This window comes from Vulpes lagopus, chromosome 5 (assembly GCF_018345385.1).
Source record: "Vulpes lagopus strain Blue_001 chromosome 5, ASM1834538v1, whole genome shotgun sequence".
NCBI lineage: Eukaryota > Metazoa > Chordata > Mammalia > Carnivora > Canidae > Vulpes > Vulpes lagopus.
Genome location: NC_054828.1, coordinates 85,348,662 through 85,370,916, shown reverse-complemented (window position 1 = coordinate 85,370,916; position 22,255 = coordinate 85,348,662). Strand labels below are relative to the sequence as shown.

At 52.7% G+C, this 22,255-nt stretch overlaps 2 protein-coding genes across 8 annotated transcripts; one reads left to right on the top strand and one right to left on the bottom strand.

The window, feature by feature from the left end:
* Positions 1 to 75: 75 nt before the first annotated feature.
* Positions 76 to 3,326, bottom strand: DOK1 (docking protein 1). Of its 2 annotated transcripts, XM_041754570.1 has the most exons (5): positions 2,869 to 3,326; positions 2,228 to 2,527; positions 1,986 to 2,079; positions 1,594 to 1,778; positions 76 to 1,326 (listed from the first exon to the last, which is right to left on the bottom strand). In XM_041754570.1, the coding sequence occupies exons 1-5, from the start codon at positions 2,926 to 2,928 to the stop codon at positions 514 to 516; spliced, it is 1,452 nt and encodes a 483-aa protein (XP_041610504.1). In that variant the 5' UTR covers positions 2,929 to 3,326; the 3' UTR covers positions 76 to 513. The 2 variants fall into 2 exon arrangements, with proteins under 2 accessions (XP_041610504.1, XP_041610505.1); XM_041754571.1 differs by lacking the exon at positions 2,869 to 3,326 and having other exon boundaries at positions 1,986 to 2,075; positions 2,228 to 2,362.
* On the top strand, positions 2,571 to 22,253 carry LOXL3 (lysyl oxidase like 3). Of its 6 annotated transcripts, XM_041754562.1 has the most exons (14): positions 3,750 to 3,863; positions 5,218 to 5,542; positions 7,311 to 7,474; positions 8,112 to 8,326; positions 18,627 to 18,846; positions 19,078 to 19,258; positions 19,396 to 19,550; positions 19,999 to 20,166; positions 20,296 to 20,458; positions 20,646 to 20,889; positions 20,983 to 21,098; positions 21,180 to 21,316; positions 21,423 to 21,534; positions 21,722 to 22,253. In XM_041754562.1, the coding sequence occupies exons 2-14, from the start codon at positions 5,230 to 5,232 to the stop codon at positions 21,793 to 21,795; spliced, it is 2,262 nt and encodes a 753-aa protein (XP_041610496.1). In that variant the 5' UTR covers positions 3,750 to 3,863; positions 5,218 to 5,229; the 3' UTR covers positions 21,796 to 22,253. The 6 variants fall into 6 exon arrangements, with proteins under 6 accessions (XP_041610493.1, XP_041610492.1, XP_041610495.1 ...); XM_041754561.1 differs by having other exon boundaries at positions 3,749 to 3,863; positions 20,983 to 21,316; XM_041754560.1 differs by lacking the exon at positions 21,722 to 22,253 and having other exon boundaries at positions 3,749 to 3,863; positions 21,423 to 21,715.
* Positions 22,254 to 22,255: the final 2 nt, after the last annotated feature.

Here is a 22,255-nt window from a genome sequence, read left to right as displayed (position 1 = left end):
CTCCTGACCCCTCCACACCTACCCAGCACACCCTGCCACCATGTCCCGTCTGTGACTATTCACACACATAGACCGTTTAAACCCAAGCTGACTTTAATGAGAATAAACTTCTTAAAATCTGTCTCTGGCAAAGAACAAAACAGGGGTGACGATCCAGGCACAGTCCAGCATCACCCTGTAGCCTCCATTCAGCCCCCTCAAACTGTACCAACCCAGACAAAGCCCCCAATGTCATAGACCTGGTCCAGCAGCTGTCCATTCCTTTGGGGAGGATGACTTGGGGGTGCTGGTCTCTCTCAGGCCCCATCCTTCACCTCTGCCATCTGTCCCACTTCCAGGACTTCTTGAGATTGATCATCCTTCCCCTGACTCCCCTGATCCCTCTGGTCCCCTGGGCTGGCTTACAGGGACCCTCCAGCCCTCTGGTTCCTGCAGATTCTAATAGTTTCTTTGATCCCCAGTACCACCTCCCTGTGGGGGTCCTATCAGCAACCCCCCACCTCACCCTACCTCTCACGTGGAGCCTTCTGCCTGGACTCCAGTCCTGTTAGCCCCTGCTCTAGACAGCTCACAGTCCCAGCTTCCTGAGGCACTGCTCTTCTGGACCTGGCTGTACAAGGCAGTGTCTGCGTTGTGGCCCTTGCTGCCATTGCCCATTGCAGCTCCAGGTTCAGAGAGGGCTAAGCCCCGGGGCTTGGGACCTGGGAGAGGCTTTGTGCTCCGAGGAGGTGGCACCGCGTAGTCATCAGTGGCAGGGTTGTAGGGGAGCTCATAACCCTCCTCCTTCACCCGAGCCTGGCACCACCATGCATCCTTGGGCTCCTGAGGCAGATCATAAAGGCCCCGGAGAGCAGCTGGGGCCAGGCCCTCAGGTTCATCATAGATGGGGTCCTCTTTGGGGTCCGTCAGCTTGGCCTTCAGCAACTGCTGCTGCACATGCTGGTACAAGTCCCAATAAAGAGGTTTCTTCAACTGTACTCCCTCCCCTGCCTGAGCAGCAGTACTGTCCAAGGGGTCTGAGTACAGGGAATCCTGGGAAGGGCCTGGAGGAATGCGCAGAGAGTCTAAGGGTTCAGCATACAGGGCGGGAGGGCTGCCCAGGAGCTCCTGAGCGCCAGGCGGGGATGCCAGCGTCCCCTCTGCCACTTCTCCTTCGTGGGAGTCGGCTTTCAGACTCTCCTGCCCTTGACCTTCCTTTCCCTGGACCTTCTGCCGATGAATAGCAGTCTCAACTGCCTGAAAGATGTCATTCCCCTGTGCTGTCTGGAAGGTAAAGGTTCCAGGGCCTGAAGGGCAGCGGCGACCAGCCTCAAAAGAGAACATGACCTGAAGAAGGTGTGGAGGAAAACACATTACCAGGAGCCAGGAGAGGAGATGAGTCACAAGGCCTGTCCTAGTTACAGAGGATCTACAAAGAAAAAACTATTTGGGGGGGAGGGAGGAGGTGGGGGCACAGGCAGAGGTCACAGGCTAGGCAAGGAAGGGTTACCCGGAGGACAGAACTTGCCATCTTCTTGTCCTGCCCCACCCCACCCACCCATCCCACAGTTATCCCGAACTGGGATGCCCATTCTCCCTGACAGCCCCCTGCACCTTGTCCCGGCCATAGCGGCGCAACAGAGTGTAAGGCCAGAAAAGGAGAGGCTCCAGTATCTGAGTCTGCGCCCCGACGGTCAGGAGAGTCAGCTTCTCAGCCTCCACTCTCAGCACATAGGAGCCATGCAGGCCACAGCGCTCAGCGGCTTCTGTCCTCTGCACTGTTACCCAGAACTGGGATCCTGGAAAGAATACACAATTAGACGGGCACCCAACGGACTGCTGGGTGAGAGGGCTGGGGAGGTGGGGACGGGTTGTCCAAGCACTCACTTGGAAACCAGCTTCAGGGGCTTCCTATTCCCCATGGGTCCCTGACCCTTTAACCACTCTCTTCTCAAGGGCACCCGTCCTTTCCACCCCATCCCTCCGCAGGCTTCTCAGGCATCTACCTTCCCAGGTGGGACTATACAGCGAGTTCTCCAGCATCTCCAGGGCAGAAAGCTTGGGTGGGTTTTCCGCAGGCGCCAAAGCCCAGCTGCCTTTCTGGGGTAAAGAGAGGGAGTATCGAGGTCCCTGCAATTCCCTCACCGCTGTTCCCGGGGTCCGAGCCAGCCGCGGCCCTCGGCTCCTGTAACCGCCCCCACCCCGCGTCGCCTCTTGGGTCCACGGCGTTTCGCCCCAGCCCCCTCACCGGAAAGGCGTTTCGGCACAGGGTCTGCACCCAGGCGGCGCTGGACGGCGCGTCGGCCGCCAGCAGGTGGGAGCGCTGCGCGGTGTCCAGGCGGAAAGCCGCGGCGCCAGGCTCGGGCGGGCTGTCCACGGCCACAGGGACCACGCTCACACACTCCGCCAGGCGGATCACCTTGCAGTCCAAGCGGCGCGAGCCCCCTCGGCCCCCTCCATTGTTCGACCCCTTGTGGTCAAAAAACTCGAGGCGCGCCACGCCGTGGGGACTGGCAGGATAGAGCACAGCCCAGGTCTTCCTCCACCTCTGGGAAGAGAGAGCGAAAGACGCTGGCGAGGGAGCGGGCGAGCACCGGCGGCCCGGCCCCGACGGGACAGGAGAGACCCGCGCAGGCCGACTCCAGGTCTGCAGCTTCCACACCGGGGCGCAGTTTCCCGAGAAGGAAGCCGCTCCGTCCGCGCAGAACCGGGGGGGGGGGGGGGGGTACCCCGAGGCCGGCGGACGCTTCTCCCGGGTGGGAAATCAACTCCGCGGGAACGTCACGGGGTCTACAGCTCCCGCCCCGCGCTCCAACCCGCTGCCGCCCCCCGCGGGCTCCACAGCCCCCTCCTAGGTCTGCAGGCGCGCGGCGACCCCCGCCCGGCTACCTTGGTACCGAAACGCTGACTTTGCAAAAACAGCGGCCCTTCCATCACCGCCCCGTCCATGGCCCCCGGCGGTTCCTTCCGCGCTTCCGGGCCCCGCGGGCTAGAGGCGGGGCGGGGCGGGGCGGGGCCGGGCCTCCCGGGGCGTTCCGCCCCTCCCCCGGCCTCCGCGGGCCGCCGAGGGGGAGCGAGCAGAGCCGCGAGACGGAAGGCGCGGGGGTCCGTAGACAGGTCGGGCCGCGCACCGCCTTCAGACCCCTGCCCGCGGCCCCGAGGCCCGCCCACGTGGCTCCGCCAAGGGAAACCGCGAGGCTTCGGCCAGGGGGCTCTGGCGCCCGGGCTTACAGGCTGTGTAGGATGTCATATGCTCAAACGTGACATCAGAGTGAAGGCCGTGACGTCAGCCCGAAAATGCCAGTGGGCACCCTGGGGCACCGAAGGGCCTAGGCGGGCCTTCTTCGCCTCAGTTCGCCAGACCGGATCCGCCCCCAGCCCGGCTGGAGTCCGGCTGTTTACACTCCGCGGAGCCCGGGACGTGGGGGAAGGGCTGGGGACTGGGGACTGGAAGGCTTCCCGGAGCCCGGAGCTGAGCCGCGGCCTCCCGCCGCCCCAGGGGCCGCCGCCCGGGCCGGTCCGCGGCCCCGTGGCCTCTTGCGTGTCCAGCTCCGTGACCGCAGCCGCCCGGCCTCCAGCCCGCGGGAAAAGAAAGCTTCATTGAGCAGGCCGGGAGGAGGGGCGGGGGGAGGTGGAGCGGCCGCGGCCAACTCCACGGGGGAGGGGAGGACCAAAAGGAGCAGAGGAGGGAACTGGCCGGCGAGGAATCGAGGAGGAAGGCGGAATGTGGGAGGGCTCAAGGAGACGTGGGAGGGACAAAAGGAGAGGGGGGAGGAAGGGGGGGTCCAGTCTCCCCTGGCCGAGCACTTTTTTTGGGAAGTCCTAGGACTGATCTCCAGGACCTGGACTCTTCTCCCAGCACCTAGGGCCCCGCTCAGCCAAAGGTAGGGGGAGTCACGCTGCTGCGGCAGAAAGGGGAGTTTCGGATGGCGAGGATGGTGAAGGGACCACGGAAAAGGGGTGATGCAGGATGGGGTCGAAGGGAAACCAACCAACAGAGGGCTTTTAGCATTGTTAGAGTGAGACACAGTAGAGTGGAGAGAGGAGGCAGATATTTGGCAGGTGGGGGGCTGCAGGGTGTTCCAAATAGGGCTGCTGCCAGGGCCCTAAGGCTAGAGGCTCCTCTGTGAGGCCCTACCCCTGGGCCCCCAAGCCAAAATGTCCCCAGAACAAAGCTGTCCTGTTGTGTTGTTTGTCTGAGTTGGGGAAAGCATGTTCCAGGGGCCCCTTGCTGGAGAGGGGCTGTTCTCAGCCCCAGACAGAGGGAAGGCCTTGGCTGAGGAGCTCATTGGCACCCTGGCCTCCGGTTGCCCTGAGACAGCACTGTTGGCAGGAGGTCTGGACAACTCCACCCCGCTCTCCCTCCCAGCCTGAGGCCTGGCCCTCCTGGGCCCCTTGACCCTGCAGGGTATGTGAGAGCCTGTGTGCTGGTAGGGTGTGCAGGGGGTTCTCCATGCATCCTGGTCTCTGCCCTCTGCGGTGGAATCTACCCACACAGGACTCTGAGCTTGACTTCCCATCAGGGAACCGAAGATCTGAGGGTCTCCTAAGCCCCCTCGCCTGCTTCTCTCCACAACCAGTAGCTATCTGCCCTCTGTCTGACTGGCTGAATGGAGTCGTCTGGGTCCCTCCCACAACCCCTCCTTGGCTCCAGCCAGTCCCCCTCCTCACCTGTTGCCTGCGTCTGACCATTGCTCTGTGCCACTGGCCATCTCACGGTCACCTTCTGTCCATCTTCCACACTGTCGCTCTCTGCCATCTCTCTCTGTTCAGTCCTCTTTCGTTCCCACAGTAGTTTCCTTTCCTCTCACTTCCTGTCTGGGTCTCCCTCTTGCCCAGTCTTTATCTCTTTCTCTCAACCATTCTCTGCCTCTTGGTCTCTAATCACTTGGTCGTTTGATTTCTGGGTCCCTTAGACTAGTGGGTGGGGTAATGGAGGTGATGGGGAAGGGCCTTGTAAGACAGAACAACTGCTGGCGAGGGAGAGCTGCTCTATCTCTGTGTCTGTGCCTCTCTCTCCTCCCTGCCCTGCTTTCCAGTCTGAGCTCTCAGAGTCTGTGTTTCTGCTCTTATGTAGTTTGTATTTCTTTCTCACTTAGTTCCTGGGTCCCTGTCTTTCTCTCACACTGTCTCTGTCTCTGTCCTTTGGTGTCTCTCTTCCCCTCTTGATCTCTCTGTGGGACCCACGCCTGGCTTGATCTCGGTTTCTCTTACACACTCTCTCTCTGGGGCACCCAGGCCTTCCCTGCCATGCGACCTGTCAGTATCCGGCAGTGGAGCCCATGGGGGCTGCTGCTGTGCCTGCTGTGCAGCTCCTGCCTGGGATCTCCATCCCCAACCACTGCCCCTGAGAAGAGGGCTGGGAGCCAGGGGCTGCGGTTCCGGCTGGCCGGCTTCCCCAGGAAGCCCTTCGAGGGCCGCGTGGAGATCCAGCGAGCTGGCGAGTGGGGCACCATCTGTGATGACGACTTCACACTTCAGGCTGCCCATGTCCTCTGCCGGGAGCTGGGCTTCACAGAGGCCACAGGCTGGACCCACAGTGCCAAATATGGCCCTGGAACAGGTGAGCAACGCTCCAAGCATCGCTTAGGTATGGCCTTAATGCGGGGAGGTACACCAGGATGGTACAGGCGCAGGGACCCAGGGCACCCAAAACAGCCAGTGTCAAGTAAACCCATGGTTGACAGACCAACAAACACCATCCCTTCTCAGACCTGCATGACCTTAGACTGGTCGATGCCTTCGCTGAACTTCAGATGCCCTATATGCAAAATGACTAGATGACCTCTAAGTTCCTTTCTTTTGCAAACGTTATGTCTGTGGCAACACAGACAGGGCGGGCCCATGGGAGAAATCGAGGCATGTAGCCACAAAGACACATGCAAGGACAGCCCTGATGCAGGGGAGCCCTGTACAAGCACAGTTGGCTTGATGTAAAGCTGGGAGCAGATAAATGAGGTCTAGATGTCCCAAAACAGAAGGGATCATGGACACCACAGCTGACAAAATCAGATTATAGGCAAGACCTGAAACAAACAAGCTGGAACTAAGAACAAGTATAAACTCTAAAGATGAGAATGAATGTGGGTAGTAGGGGCTTAGGAGGAATTCTGAGACCTGAAGGTGCCTACATTATATGGGCCCACAGTAGGGCCGATGGTCAGAAGCTGGTGCAGTCTGCCGTTCATTCCCCCCTGCTCACTGGCTGGACCACTTCTGGAATAGAATGTCACTTGTAGGTGCCACATTTAAAGAGAGACAGTAGAAAACGGAAATACTTTCAGAGGAGAGCTGCCCAGATGTGACAGGCTGGAAGCCAAGTTTCAAGAGGGAATAGCTGAAGAAACCAGGAACATTTGGTATGAAAGAAAAAGGTGTGGGATAGCATTTACCTGAAGGTTGTCTTCAAACATGAGGACAATCATTTGACTGAGGGATTTTTCTGGATGGCATGAAGGGACAGAGTCAGACCTGGTGGGGGATAGTCACAGTCACAAGGACTTTGTGATGATGGATTTTGTGATGGTTCCAGTGGCTTGGTGGGGCAGGGAGTAGGCATCCCAGCAGAAGCTGGGTAAGTCCTGTCAGGACATACATGATGGGTCCCTATAAGTGGCTGGGACAGATGAGTTACATTGGATGGAATCCCAGGGCCATTGGATGGAACTGGGTCCATCCAACTCTGAGAAGTCAGTGATTCTCATCTCAGTATGGTCCAGGCAGACAGAAAAGCCAAGGGGCAATGTGGTAGTGCAGACAGGGCGGGCCCATGGCAGAAATGGGGGCTGAGGTGAAAAGATCTTAGATTTTGAAGTCTCACAAGTGGCTGAAATCCTTAAGCCCCATGTATTGGCTGTGTGGTCTTAGGCAAGTTTCTTAACTTCTCTGAACGCCAATTTCTTTATGTAAAATAGTGGCAGCTCTAAGAATAATCATATATATATGAATATGTATATATTCATATATATAAATACACACACACACATACACATGGCAGATTGCCTAACACACAGCAGGTACTTGATTAATCGTAGCTGTCAATGACCAGGTCAGGACTGATGAGAAATTCAGTGTTGACTCTTGATTTTTTTATTCACCCTCCCCACTTGTTGAGGATCCTCAGATCACCACTGACCCGCCATCAATCCTGTGCTCCCTTTCCTCCCAGGGTGTTCCCTCTCTTTCACAGCCATTATCCTACCAGAAAAATGGAATCGTCGTGGCCAGGTCTAGGCTCACTCTCCCCAGCAGCCCCATCACTGGCCCCCCACCTCCGTTGTCCTGCCTCCTCAAGCCTTTCCACCCACCCACCCCCATCTCTCCCTCTACAGGCCGCATCTGGCTGGACAACCTGAGCTGCAGTGGGACGGAGCAGAGTGTGAGTGAATGTGCCTCCCGGGGCTGGGGGAACAGCGACTGTACCCACGATGAGGATGCAGGAGTCATCTGCAAGGACCAGCGCCTCCCTGGCTTCTCAGATTCTAACGTCATTGAGGTCTGCCGTTCACACACACACACACACACACACACACACACACACCCCACACCCAGGATGGTGAGAGAGGGCTGTAGGATGGTTATATGTGGTTAGAGGGGATACTGGAAGGTAGGGCATGGCATATGCCCTGAAGGCTAATTTGGGGTGATGGGAGGCTTTGGGGGTGGGGGCAAACCATAGAGCTCCTGGACATATTAGAGCCCACGTTTGTCTTAGCATGAGCATTCAAGTTACTAAAGCTGGCATGAGTCTCCCCAGCTTCATCCCGGGTCCCCAGGGATCCCTTGCTTCAGATGTCCCTCTCCCCTGGAACATCTCCCTTCCCAATCTCTCCCACTGCTCCCATGCCTCCTCCTCTGTGAACTGCTCCCGCAGCCTCCTGTGGCCTGGGGCGCGCCTTCCCCAGCTTCCTCAGCACCCTGCACCGCCTGTCCGAGCGCTAGCCGCCCTTCCCCTGCCGGGTGGCGGGTGGCGGAGGCTCAGCTCCCCGCAGGAGCGGGCACGCCTCTCCGCCCCGCGGCAGCCCCTCCTCGCCGCGGGCTCTACAGCAAGCACACTAGCTGGGCTCCGTGGGGGCGGGAGGACAGGAAAAGGGCGCCCTGACACTCCTTCCTCCGCTTGTGGCCGCATCCAGGTAGAACAGCACCTGCAGGTGGAAGAGGTGCGACTCCGACCGGCCGTGGGGCGGGGCAGGCGGCCGCTGCCCGTGACCGAGGGACTGGTGGAAGTAAGGCTTCCCGACGGCTGGTCGCAAGTGTGTGACCACGGCTGGAGCGCCCAGAACAGCCACGTGGTCTGCGGGATGCTGGGCTTCCCCGGCGAGAAGAGGGTCAACACGGCCTTCTACAGGTGAAGGGACGTGGGCGCTGCGTGGAGTGGGCTGGCATTGCGGGGTGGCGCCTGGACCTCCGGGGGGGTCCGGGGCTCTGCAACTGTGGGGAGTACGGAGGCCCCTTCGAATCCGCAAAGTCGAGAAGTCTAGCGGGACCACGGAGGGCTCCCCAGGGCGAGCCTCAACTGGGGCCCGCGAGGCTTCCTGCTCTCTCCCGGCCGCAGCCTGGGCGGGAGCCTGGGCGGGAGCCTGGGCGGGGCGAGCGGCGCCGGACGGGTCGGTGCCAGTGACGCCGGCGGTCGGCAGGCAGAGTCTCCGCGCCCCGGGGCGCGCGCCCAGGCCGGCGAGGCCACGCCCAGCGGCCGGCGGGCCCGCGGGCGGTTAGGGTGGCGGCGCGGGCGCGGCCCCCGGGGGCCGCCGTCCGGACTCGGGGAGCGCGCGGCCGCGCCCTGCGGAGGCGGTGCCTGGCGCGCGTGTCCTAGCCGGGGGCGACTCCCCGAGGCCCTGCCCCGGACCCGTCCGGCGCCCTCGAGCGTGTCGGTGGGCTCGGGAGCCCTTGCCCTGGGCAAGTGTTCCAGAATGTCCTTTGGCCCAGGCGCGCCCAGCCCTCCTGGGGGGCACACGGTGTGCGCGCGGCTTCCCGAGTGACCAGCCACGGAGCACACCGGTGAACCGCTCTGTGCTTACAGGGCCTCGCCACCCTGGAGCATCTAATGTGGTCCTTTGGAGGAGTTTAGAAATCTTTACAGTCTCTCTGTAATCTATTCTGCAGGCTAAAATGCGTTTGTTTTTGTTTTTTTTTTTCCAGCTCTTCCTTAGTTGAGTTTTGCACAGAGACCTCTCTTGACATCTAGGTGACCTTCCATTGGGCCCACAACTTCAGATATGGTCTGATCAGGGCAGGGTACAGTAGAAATGCTCAACTTTAGGTGGAACATGCCGAGACCTTGTATTGACTTTCTGTTGAGGAAACATCTCACTTTTCTTACTGAACTGGTAATCCTCTAAAACCAATTCAGATCTCCCCTTCTCCTTGATACTAACAGAAAAGCCTATTTGAACCTAAATCTATGTTGACTTTACCCTATTAAATTAGTTTGATACATCATTTAAAAACCATTAAAAGCCACAATGCACCCATGAGATTATCTTGAATCCTAACATTATTTCCCATTTGTCATCCCTCCCAGCTTCTTCTGGAGGTTATATACATGACAGCTATGCCTTCCAGCTTCATCATAGTGACTGTTAAAATTGTTGACATGTTCAAAACCAAAGTCTAACTCTTCCTTACTCATCAAGTCTTCACTCATTAGTTGTGAAATGTTTTTTCCACTAACTGGGAACAAACTGAACACTATAATGATGTAGCCAACATTTCACTATTTTATCTATAGTAAAATCATGGAAGATTTTGTTAGTCTCCCTTAAAGCCCAGATATATTATATTCATGGCCATTCTCCAACCTTCCAATTAGGAATCTTATCAAAAAAAGGAAATCATGGTGGTTTGAGCTAATTTTTTACTGAAATCCTTCCAGATCTCTAAGGATCTCCATATATTTTCCTTACTGTTCACAAACTTTCCATTTAATAACTTATTCTAGAATGTTATTCTTTAAAGAATCCTTTTTCTTTTTGAAAGTCAATACATTACCAACCTCTAGTCTTCTCCATACTTGCTCAAATTTTCCTTGCCTTGGCTCTCAGACACATCTGAAAGTTCTTTCAGCCCAAAGGAATATACTTTATCTGGTCTAGAGGCTCAAACTGTTTTAAAACAGCTGTGTGCTGTGCTCCTTTACTATTATGTCTTGGAGCTGTATTTCTTTCTCTGTGCTGTTCTTTACCTTCCCCAGCCCAAACATCAGGTTCTGAAAGACCAGCACAATTTAAAACACAGGGGTTTTAAGTGAAGAGGATAGCATGAACAAAGGTGAAGAGATCCATTCATTCAGTATTTATTTATTGAGTGTCTAGGGTGTGCCAGGGACTTTTGTTAACACTAAGGATTCAACAGTAGACAAAACAGACAAATATCCCTGATTTCATGGACTAGGGAAGAATTGGAAAATAGTAAAATTTTTTTTAATTTTTTTTAATTTATTTATGATAGTCACACAGAGAGAGAGAGAGGCAGAGATACAGGCAGAGGGAGAAGCAGGCTCCATGCACCGGGAGCCTGACGTGGGATTCGATCCCGGGTCTCCAGGATCGCGCCCTGGGCCAAAGGCAGGCGCCAAACCGCTGCGCCACCCAGGGATCCCGGAAAATAGTAAAATTTTAAAATGCAGGGATGACAAAGAGTGTAATCAATACAAATAAAGCAGAGAAGAAGTTAGGAAGTCGAAGTGGGATTGCAGTTTTAAATAGAGCAGTCAGAGAAGGCCTCTATGAAAAAGCATCATTTCAGATAAGATTTAAAGGAGGTGAGGGCACAAACTGTGTAGAAATTTAGACAAGCATTTACAGGAAGAGGAATCATAAATGAAAAGATCCTACGGAGTGGGGGAGGGTTGGAGGCCACACTGGGGCTACAGCTGAGCGAACGAGAGAGAGAGAGAGAGAGAGAGAGAGAGAGAGAGAACAATAGAAAGGTGATATAGGAGGAGTTTGGAAAGAATGGGGAGCCCAATCGCATAGGACCATTTGGGAGACTGGCTTGTTTTCTGTGTGAGATAAGGTTTTGAACAGAGATATGACATCTGACTTCCATTTTTAAAGTATTATTTTGGCTTCTTTAAGAATAGACTGTAAGGGATGCAGTAGAGTCAAAGAGGCAGAGAAATTAGTTAGGAGGTTATGGTCTCCTGAAAGCCAAGTAAAGAAAGTGAGAGGTGATGGTGACCAATGAGAGTGGTGAAAAAGGATCAAATTCTGCGTATGGTTGAAGGTAGAGCAACAGGATTTGCAGGTGGATTTAATGTGTAAGAGGAGAGGAATTAAGGTTCATTCCAATGTTTTGAGTCTGAGCTAAGCATGGTGTTGGCCTTATCTGATAAGGAAGACAGTGGGGAACTCATTCTGTGTGGGGACTCAGGGGAGAGGCATTGTACATTAAATTTAGGTTTTGGACCTGTTAAATGTGAGATTCTCTAAGACATTGAAATGGTGAAGCTGAGTAGGTAGCTGGGTATGTGACTCTAGAGTTCAGATGAATTAAAAGTCCTGAAACTGGACAACGTCACCAAGGGAATCAGCATAGACAGGAAAAAAAGAGGTCCAAGGACTGAACCGAGAGCTTAAATGTTACGAGGTCAGGAAGATAAAGTGAAGGTACAAACAGTGAAGTGGGGCAGAAAGAAAACCAGCTGAGTGTGGTGGCCTGCAAGCCAAGTTAAGGGCTTCAGGGAGGAGAGGGAGGGAGCAAGTGATCATCTGACTCAGTGCTGCTGGTGGGTGTAAAAGCACAAGGACTGAGAAAAGAATGCTAGTTTTAACAAAATGGGAGTCATTGCTGACCTGGACAGAGACAACAGTAACTAGGATATTTCTCAAAAGACAGTTGACTAGAGTAGAAGGTTTTGCTGAAAAATAATGGAAGGAAGATCTGAATACATAAAAGCCAGAAAACAGAATGCTTTTTGTGCAAGATTAGAGAGTTTGATCTTTATCTTATGGCAAAATTAAAAATAAAAGTAATTGTATGGGCCACTGATAAAATAAGGCCAGTGTTGTTAAAGTTTACCTAATAGTAGTGAACTGGAGGGAGGAGGTTCTAGATGCAGTAAGGCTAGTTAGAATTTTGTTATAAAAGTAAGGTTGATTCAGAGGGTGACAACCAAGAGGGAGGGGAATGAGAGCTGTAGGATGACTGGTAAAGGAAAATAAGAGAAGACTTTCAGGAAATGACCCTGAAGCTGCTGGAGAGGAAGATGGTGTGTGCCATCAGGTATCTCTGGGTGTTAAGTTCACATGAACTAGCTTTCCAAGTGAGCTGTCCTTGGCAAGTTTGAGACCCCGCAATTTTCCCTAGGTATGTATGGTCTGAAATAATTTTGAAAGATCAGGAGTATTTGTGTAGATATTGGAATCTAAAAAAAAAAAAAAAAGATATTGGAATCTGCTACTGAGTCTGGGATATGAAGACTGGAGATGTATGAAGAAGAGAGACCATTGGTAGGGAGGAAAGGAGTTACAGGAGTCCTGGGACAATCTGTGTTGGGGATATGATCTAGATTTCCTTTCACAGGTCACATCAGACAGAGGGAGCGTTCTCACAGATAATGCCATCATAAAGGGTAAGCAAGGCCATTACGAAGAACACCTTTCCTTAGAGAAAGAATATACATCTGCTAGCTTTTAAAGGCAGCTGGTAAGATTTAGGGAATGAGAAAATCAGAAAATCATGCATTTATCATTTTTCAACTTGGTTTTATAGTTCTGCCCTAGAACATGTGAAAGTGATAGCATTTTAGAAGAGGAAAAGAATGTAAAGATAATTGAATCATTTACTGTCCTTCTGCAGGCAAAGAAATTGAGGTTCTAAGAGCTTAAGTGCTGAAAGCTATTTATTAAACTGCTATTTGCAAAGCACTGTGCAAAGTGCTGAGAACAAAGAGGTGATGAGAGATCACAGAAGACCTCACAGACTACATTAAGGATTTGGGTCTTTATAATAAAAGCACTGGGAAACAACTGAAGTGTTTTTTGAGAGGAGGGCTGTGAGAGGCCATGATGAGATTTCTGGCTCCAAAAGATCACTCTGACAGCATTTCAGTGAATGGTTTGGAGAACAAGAGTGAATGGACTAGACACGTGGTTAGGAAGTACCATTGACATGACTTGGTTACGGACCGACCCTGAGAGCCGAGAAGTATCAAGGTGGACTCCTAGGGTTCTGGAGTGGGTTTTACTGAATTATGGGTTGACTTTCTTGGACCTACATTACATTTTAGAAAACTTTGAGACATCTAAGTAGAAACATCAAGAAGGCAATGGAATGTACAAGGTTAGGTATCAAAGAGAAGATATAAAGAGAGGATATGGAATGAGTAGAATGCCTCAGACAGGGCTCCAAAAATGTAAGTGAAGAGCCAGAGGATGAGCCTGTGAAGACCAAGAGAGAGCAACCAGAATTAGGAATCAAACCAGACTAGTAGTGTTAGGGCCCCCATGCAAGGAGAGCAGAAGAGAACAGCAAGGTCAGATGCTACCAAAAGGTAAATAAGATGAAGGCTGAAACTGTCCACTAGATTTATTATCACAGAGTGATGGGGAAAACCAGAAAAGAGCAGGCTAAGGAATGAATGGGAAGAGAGGAGAGGATGTAGAAGAGGAGTGTTTACAAGTCTTGACAGTGTTTTCTATGAAGTGGGGGTTTATGGGGTGGAAAGTGTGTGGGGGAGGGAGAGATCTGAACATATTTAACACGATTCGGTTGAGGAGAAATTGTATGCGACTTCTCAACTGAGGAGGAAAAAAGACCCTAAGGGATGGAATTCAGAAACATTGGGGGCAGTGGCCTTAGAGAATAGAGATGGCTGGAATGAAAAGAGGACATGCAGATATGGGGAGGTTTCTCTGTTTGATGGTTGAAGAAACAAATGACAGGGGGAAACAGGCACATTTGTGAGTGAAGGAATGTAAGTAAAGTATCAGCAGTGTAAAGCAAGGTATCAATACTGGTCCTAAATGAGTACCAGATCCTTAATATAATCTATATCACACTTTATAATATACATAACTATGTATGCTGTATGATATTTAATATTAAAAACCTCATAGGGATCCCTGGGTGGCGCAGCGGTTTGGCGCCTGCCTTTGGCCCAGGGCGCGATCCTGGAGACCCGGGATCGAATCCCACGTCGGGCTCCCGGTGCATGGAGCCTGCTTCTCCCTCTGCCTGTATCTCTGCCTCTCTCTCTCTCTCTCTCCCTGTGTGACTATCATAAATAAAAAAAATAAAAAATAAAAATAAAAACCTCATAAATATCTAAGAGAAGTACTTCTAAATCATCTAGAAATTTCTAAATTTAGGGATACCTGGGTGGCTCAGTGGTTGAGCATCTGCCTTTGGCTCAGGTTTCGATCCTGGGGTCCTAGGATCCAGTCGGAGTCCCGCATTGGGCTCCCCGCAGGGAGCCTGCTTTTCCCTCTGCCTATATCTCTGCCTCTCTCTGTGTGTCTCTCATGAATAAACAAAATCTTTAGAAAAAAGAAATTTCTAAATTCCTAGATAATACATTTTTTCTGAGTACTAGTTGGAGGGCCAAGATAATCTCAAAAGAAAACACAAAATCTATTTCATTTTAGACAGGTCCATGAAAAAGACATTTGGAGAAAAAGTTTCACATTATTCTTGTATGATGAAAGGTTCTAAATTCTTAGTCCTATCTCAGGAAAAGAACCTGAGAGTTAGTATACACTCTTTCCTAGGAATGTTGGACATACTGGATATTTAGGCAAAAAGACCAACTAAATACATCCTCAGGAAGAAGCCAGGGCAGGAAATACCAAGCAACTCAAAGCCCTGTTTCAAATCTATATATTAACATCCTAGTGCATGTGCCCACAGTATACTATGTCCAGATAGGACTCCGCAAGGGAAAACAGCAGAGTAAGAGCACATTTAAGATGGTAACAGGGAGTCCCATAAACTTGGAAGGACAGGAAAGACCTGCATTCATCTGTACATAGTGGGACAGGACAGAGAGGGGGCAAAATTACAGTCTTTGAAATCAAAGGGAGAATGAGAGGAGAAACAGACCTGGTTTCCAGACACTTGACCTAAGGCAACCTCTTGAAGAATAAAATAGGTTAAATATTTAGGCCAATTAAAAAGAAAGTTTTAGTACTTAGTTGTCTGGGAGCTGAGCTCCTTTGTGAATGACTAAAGCATATGGGATTTAATCGAAGTAGGAAGGATGCTGTCATCCTAACCCGCCTGGCCTCACGCTCCCCTGTCAAACCAAGTTAATGTCCTTGGACATCCAGCCTTGGTCCTTGTCCTGCTCCACAGGCCTCAGACCTGGAAATGCCGGAAGTCAGAGAGTATCTAAGAATAAAAGACAGCCTCCCTATAATCCGGCCAGTTCTCTCTTCTTGCCCTGTCAGTCTGCCAATCCTAACAATCCTAACACCCTCCTACTTATACCCTCCCCATGGCCCTCCCCTGAGGTTTAGATCAACCCTGATATTGACCCTCATCCTGATTACCCATCTGTCCCAGCCTAAATTCTGTGGATGCGGGTATAGGGACTCTATCAGCCTGAGTCCATGTGCTTCACTGCTGTTCATCAGCCTGGTCATGTGCATGGGAGGCCAAACAGCTGTGAAGGGTAGAACCTTGAAAGTGTCTCATGTTATAACATCCTGATGATTTTCCAACTTTGCTGTTGGAAAAGAAATTTACCCTTATCCCCAGCTGCCTAGCCTTTCCCTTGGTTCTAGGCTGATCTTGACTCTGCTGTTGTCTTATCCTCGCAGAAAGTTGAGGAAGAGAGCAGCCAAAGCCTCGGCCCGACGCCCCAAGCCCCTTGGAAGGTAATGGGGCAAGAGCCCCGGGACCTCCTGCCTGCCTCTGTGGCCCCAGGAGGTGGATGGATGGAAGGCAACCTATCCATGTCCATCCCAGAACCCAAACTGATGAATTAGGGATGCAACTGCAAAATGGCCATTCCGGGAGGGGAGGCAGGCATGGGGACATGCAAGCTTTGATCTTAGGTTGCACAGGGAGGAAATAATGTAGGAATGGCTGAGGAGAAGCCTCCTCATGCTTCTTCTTCCCCCAAATAGCTTGGACTCCAGCCTTAGCCACCTGCATGCTTCCTACCCACCTTCCCTAATTCACCCACATTCCCATTCTCTCTCCTCCCTTTACCTCTTATCCCCTCTCCCCTCACCTCTCCCCCACCCTGCCCCACCCCTGGACTGACTAGATTTCTCATCACTGGTTGAACCCAGAGAGCAACATGGGTTCCTAAAATGGAGTTCAGTAGTGTGCAGCAGTCAGTGTACATGGAAAATCTGGCCCCCTTCTCTTTACCCTTCCCACACTCTGCATAAGGGGTCCTTCCCGGAAATAGGAAAAACAAAACAAAACCCTCTACCTTTCCTGGGCCATGTACCTAACCACTACCTCCACTAACTTCTTTCTCCTTTTTTCAGACCAATCACCAAGCTTAAAGTCAAACCCAAACCCCGAGTGGGCAGGGGATCAATCAAAAGGTAAATGAAGCTCAGGCTGGGTGTAAGGAGAGGAAGAGCACAGTGATGACGAGTCAGGGCAGTAGGCTGTGGTCAGGGAGGGGTCCAGGAGGCCCCCACCAAGATGTAGCTCTTACAAACCACCTTCCAGATGATTCACTGAAGCATAAAGTGATGCTGGCCCTTACATTGGTTTCTGAGGAATTATGCTCATCACAGGATTTTTGCAAATCTTGATAGAAGTTCATCCATGTGTTTATTAATCTTCCCCTGGTGAATTCTAGCAGATACTCTGGCACGTTTGTCCTTCTGATGCCACACTTGCCCCTCCCTCAAGAAGTTATGTTTGCCTAAGGGATCAATGTTCCCAGCTTACCTTTATTTGATTAGTTTTTAAAAAATAGGTGCTACCAGCTTAGAGGTAAGACTTGGGGTTCCCTCTGGAATTTTTGCCAGGGATTGGCCAGATTATAATCCCTATGTAACTGGCCCAGTTGACACAATTAGGCTCCCAGTTCCATAATTTTCTCGTGGGTTCTTTCAGAATTCAAGAGACTATATATAAAGCTTCCAACCCCAGTGATTATCTCTCACTAGGCTTCCAAAGACCATTTGCACATGAGAAGTCTCCCTGATAACTTCTTCAGCAGTAACGGAAGCCACAAAGAAGTCATCCCTTTCTTCCATCCCTCCCCACCCCCATCTTCTGCACATTCTAAGATCACCCAGTGGTCCCTTACCCAGCTCCTCCTTCTGGTGGCTTCAAAGAAGCTCGGAATCTGGGGGTGTTCTTGTACTGCCTTCTAGCTAACGGTCATCTGTGCCAACATGGCCATGTTCTGGCCTTCCCTGAACCCCAAATTCAAGTGCACACTGCTGTTTTTACTGTGTTCCTTGTGGGGAAAGGGGAGGCGGAAGTTTAGAAGAGCGCTATCTTTTTCTTGTGATGGCCTCTTTGACTTTTATTTTTAGCCAAACAGGACTTTGGGAGAGTACCTGATCTGTTTGAGCTTCAGAATCCACTCATCCTGAGCCTCCAAAGGTATTCTGTAAAGTCTCCAGGCTTCCTCTGTCTGTTGTGTTTATAAACTTTTCCTCCTCTCTGTGTCTTCTAGCCAATGACTTCAAATCGTCAGATCCCTTCCTTCCTCTGACATTAAGTGATGGGCATGTTACTACAATAATTCTTTGCCACGCCAACCTCATAGGCCCACTCCACCAACACCAGCCCTCCTCTCTGGACACTGCTGTCATCATGTGCCTCACCGTCCTCCCTTATCCCACTAGCGTCGATAAACAAGTCCCCTCGTTTTCACAAGGCATCTCTCCCAAGTGTCTCCTAGTGTTACCATCTCTAGTCCCATTTTCATGCTCAGATGGCTACAAAACATTCTTTCTGTTATGTTTCAGTCACAGAAGTACAGACTACTTATTAAAGCTTAGCTTGAGTCTGGAGAGCTCTCTACCATTCTACTGTGCCTATTCATTCTCCTTCTCTGGTCATGTGGTCTCTAACTTTTGTCTGTCTCGCATTTATATATTTTCGTTCCCACATGTGCCAGCCCCAGTCCTTTCCTGTGTCCAACCTTCTGGTATATTCTTCACATAACCACCCATCATATTCTGGCCTGGAAAACCCTCCGGCCTCTGAGAAGCCATTTAGGCCCCAGATTTACTCACTCCTCTGCATCCTGACCCATTCAGTTATCTCAGCTACAGCACAGTAGAAGGCCGTGCTCATGCTGGCTCTCCAGGCTTTCCACTGGTGGCAGCCGCTCCCTCCTGCCCGTCTCTTCCAGCCGGGCAGTCCTGGCTTCCTGCTGTCTTTGCACAGCAGCCCCAACCTCAGCCTCCATTAGGGCCAGCAGCCTGAATCCATTTGGAGCAAGCTTTCTGTCAGGCAAGTCAAGGCTAGCTGTCCTAAAGCCAGAGGGGTCTTCAGCTGCAGGTCCCCAAGGACCATCCTGTTTGGATAATCAGGGCTTTTTCAGTCTGGAAACTTGCCATTCCCTTTGTCTCTATGGAGGGAAATGCAGCAGAGGGGAAGAAGAAGGGATGAAATGGTCACGAAAGGTTGGGGGATGGCAGAGACATGGAAGGGAGGAGGGTTGTGGGCAGAGAGGTAGGAGCATTGTTTTACCCTACTGCACCCCACTCCTGTCCCCCCAGGCTGCTGGCCCAGAGGCAGCAACACTCCTTTGGTCTGCATGGGGTGGCGTGTGTGGGCACCGAGGCCCACCTCTCCCTCTGCTCCCTGGAGTTCTATCGTGCCAATGACACCACCAGGTGCCCTGGGGGGGCCCCTGCGGTGGTGAGCTGTGTGCCAGGCCCTCTCTACGCAGTGTCCAGTGACCAGAAGAAGCAACAACAGTCAAAGCCTCAGGGGGAGGTGTGTGAGACAGCGACCATAACCTTCCCCACCCCAGGTGGAGAACCCCATAGCCTAGCCACTCCCTGACTAAGCACAGCCCTGACCTGTGAGGGCAGAGGAACCTCTCTCCAGGGGGTGGGCCACAGACCTGAGACCACTCCCTCCCTCCTTTGTCCCCTAGGTCTGCTTAGCCCTTTCTGTGTCGACATCTCCATTCACTGCTTTTGGGCACATCTCTCTCCTCTATAGACCCGAGTGCGTCTAAAGGGTGGGGCCCACCCTGGAGAGGGCCGGGTGGAAGTCCTGAAGGCCAGCACGTGGGGCACAGTCTGTGACCGCAAGTGGGACCTGCAGGCAGCCAGCGTGGTGTGTCGGGAGCTGGGCTTCGGGAGTGCTCGAGAGGCTCTGAGTGGTGCCCGCATGGGGCAGGGTGAGGGGGATGAAGATGGGAGGAAGAGGGAAGAAGCTATACACTCTCCTGGGGGGGTACATTCCTGGGGAAGGAGACCCCAAGGCAGACAATAAAGGTCCAGTTATAACCTCCTGATCTTTGGCCTCTGACCCTAGGCATGGGTGCCATCCACTTAAGTGAAGTTCAATGCTCTGGACAGGAACCCTCCCTCTGGAAGTGCCGCCACAAGAACATCACAGCCGAGGACTGCTCCCATAGCCAGGATGCTGGAGTCCGATGCAACCTGCCCTACACTGGGGTAGAGACCAAGGTCAGTTACCTTTCCGGTTTAGTTCAGGGATCTTTTTTTTTCTTTTTCTTTTTAAAGATTTTATTTATTTATTCATGAGTATACACAGAGAGGAGAGAGAGAGAGGCAGAGACACAGGCAGAGGGAGAAGCAGGCTTCACACAGGGAGCCTGATGTGGGACTGGATCCAGGGTCTCCAGGATCACACCCCGGGCTGCAGGAGGCGCTAAACCGCTGAGCCACCGGGGCTGCCCTAGTTCAGGGATCTTACATCCTCTCCAGTCCTGGCCATGATCTGCAGTCTGACAGCTTCCCAGATCTACTGTCCCAGGCCCCTGCCATCCTGCAGTTCCCACCTGATGTGCCTACTTGTCAGCCTCTGAATCATCCTTCAGCCACAAGCCTGCTACAGACTCCCACTGCTCCTTCCCAAAAGCTTACCCAGGACTTCCCTTCTGTGTCACTACAGATCCGACTCAGTGGGGGCCGCAGCCCACACGAAGGGCGAGTGGAGGTGCAAATAGGGGGACTCGGGCCTCTTCGTTGGGGCCTCATTTGTGGGGATGACTGGGGGACACTGGAGGCTATGGTGGTCTGCAGGCAACTTGGACTGGGCTATGCCAACCATGGCCTACAGGTGAGTGAGAGGGGAACCAAGGCCATTGCCTCCAATACCTGTGTTTGGGGCAGAGGACTGTGGAAATGAGTCCATTGGCCCAAAAGGCTAGTGGTGGGGCCTCACAGAAACATCAACATATGTTCCCAGGAGACCTGGTACTGGGACTCAGGGAATACCACAGAAGTGGTGATGAGTGGAGTGCGCTGCACAGGGTCTGAGCTGTCCCTGGACCAATGTGCTCATCATGGCACCCATGTTGCCTGCAAGAGAACAGGAACCCGCTTCACTGCTGGAGTCATCTGTTCTGAGAGTGAGTGAAGCCAGGGAAGGGAGGCTCTGGACCACCGCCTTGGAGGGAAAAAGAGAGCTGTAAGCTGGAGGGGTACTCCTTTCCTGTGACAACTAGCCTCTTCCCCCTCTGCAGGGGGAGGAGCACCCCCATCCAGCCCCACCCCTCAGCAGTGACTTCCCACACTCTGCTTCCTTCCTTGGGGCAGCTGCGTCAGACCTACTGCTGCACTCAGCCTTGGTACAGGAGACTGCCTACATCGAGGACCGGCCCCTGCACATGCTGTATTGTGCCGCAGAAGAAAACTGTCTGGCCCGCTCGGCCCGCTCAGCCAACTGGCCTTATGGCCACAGGCGTCTCCTCCGATTCTCCTCTCAGATCCACAACCTGGGACGAGCTGACTTCAGGCCCAAGGCTGGGCGCCACTCCTGGGTGTGGCATGAGTGTCACGGGTGAGAGGGTCAAGTAGAAGGGCAAGATCGCTGGAGATGGGGCAAGGCCTGCTGGGGGTAGGGAAGGAAACAGGGGTTCCCTTGTCCCCACAGGCATTACCACAGTATGGACATCTTCACTCACTATGATATCTTGACTCCCAATGGCACCAAGGTGGCTGAGGGCCACAAAGCTAGTTTCTGTCTGGAAGACACTGAATGTCAGGAGGGTGAGTTGGGCTTCAAAAGGACTCCGGTATCTCCGGTCCCACCAGCCTTGCCTCACACTGACATGTGCCAATCCCTCTCAGATGTCTCCAAGAGGTATGAGTGTGCCAACTTTGGAGAGCAAGGCATTACCGTGGGTTGCTGGGACCTCTACCGGCATGACATCGACTGCCAGTGGATTGACATCACAGATGTGAAGCCAGGAAACTACATTCTGCAGGTGCTGGGAGACTGACATCCAGCTGGCAAGTGGGAGGAAGGTTTGTTAAGGGCACCTCTGGATCTGAGGAGTACACCTGGTCACATTGCCTTTCTCCCACTCACAGGTGGTCATCAACCCCAATTTTGAAGTAGCAGAAAGTGACTTCACCAACAACGCAATGAAGTGTAACTGCAAATATGACGGGCACCGCATCTGGGTGCACAACTGCCACATCGGTGTGTGGGGGAGGGCAGCCCAGAGAGACCAGGGTGGGAGGAAAAGGCCTTCATTCGCTCACTCTCTTCCTCCTACATTGGTTCTGTGTCCTCCCACCTGCCTCTGCATCTCCCAGCCCCTCAGCTTCTCGCCACCTTCCCCACAATGGGTCTGCTCCCCCACCTAACCCACCTATTCACCTCGCAGGTGACGCCTTCAGTGAAGAGGCCAACAGGAGGTTTGAGCGCTACCCTGGCCAGACCAGCAACCAGATCATCTGAGGCACTGCTACCCTCTTCTGCAAACCACCACTGGCCCCTGAGGGCAGGGGTCTGAGGCTGCCATTACCTCAGGAGCTTACCAAGGGACCCCTGACACCGGTGGGCCGGCTACTCATCCAGTGAATGCTATGGATGTGGAACTGTCAGGCCGAGGTTATCGCCCTTCTTCTCAGGCCAGCTGCCAAGCATGGGGAATTTTTGCTCCCGGGCCCAGCACCGAGCCAAGCACACTGCAAAGAGCAGCACCCAATGAACTGCCAAGGACAGACAGCAGCAGCTGGTTTTCTTGAATAGGGAGGTCAGAATGGTCAGCTCCAGTATCTCCCCTCAGTTCAGGGGGATATAGCTTTACCTCTAGCCTTTTTGTGGGGGAAAAGATTGATACCCCCTCCCCCTTATTTTGGATTATAACATGATGCTAGGTATAATTTTATTTTATATAAAAAGCATTTTTATGATT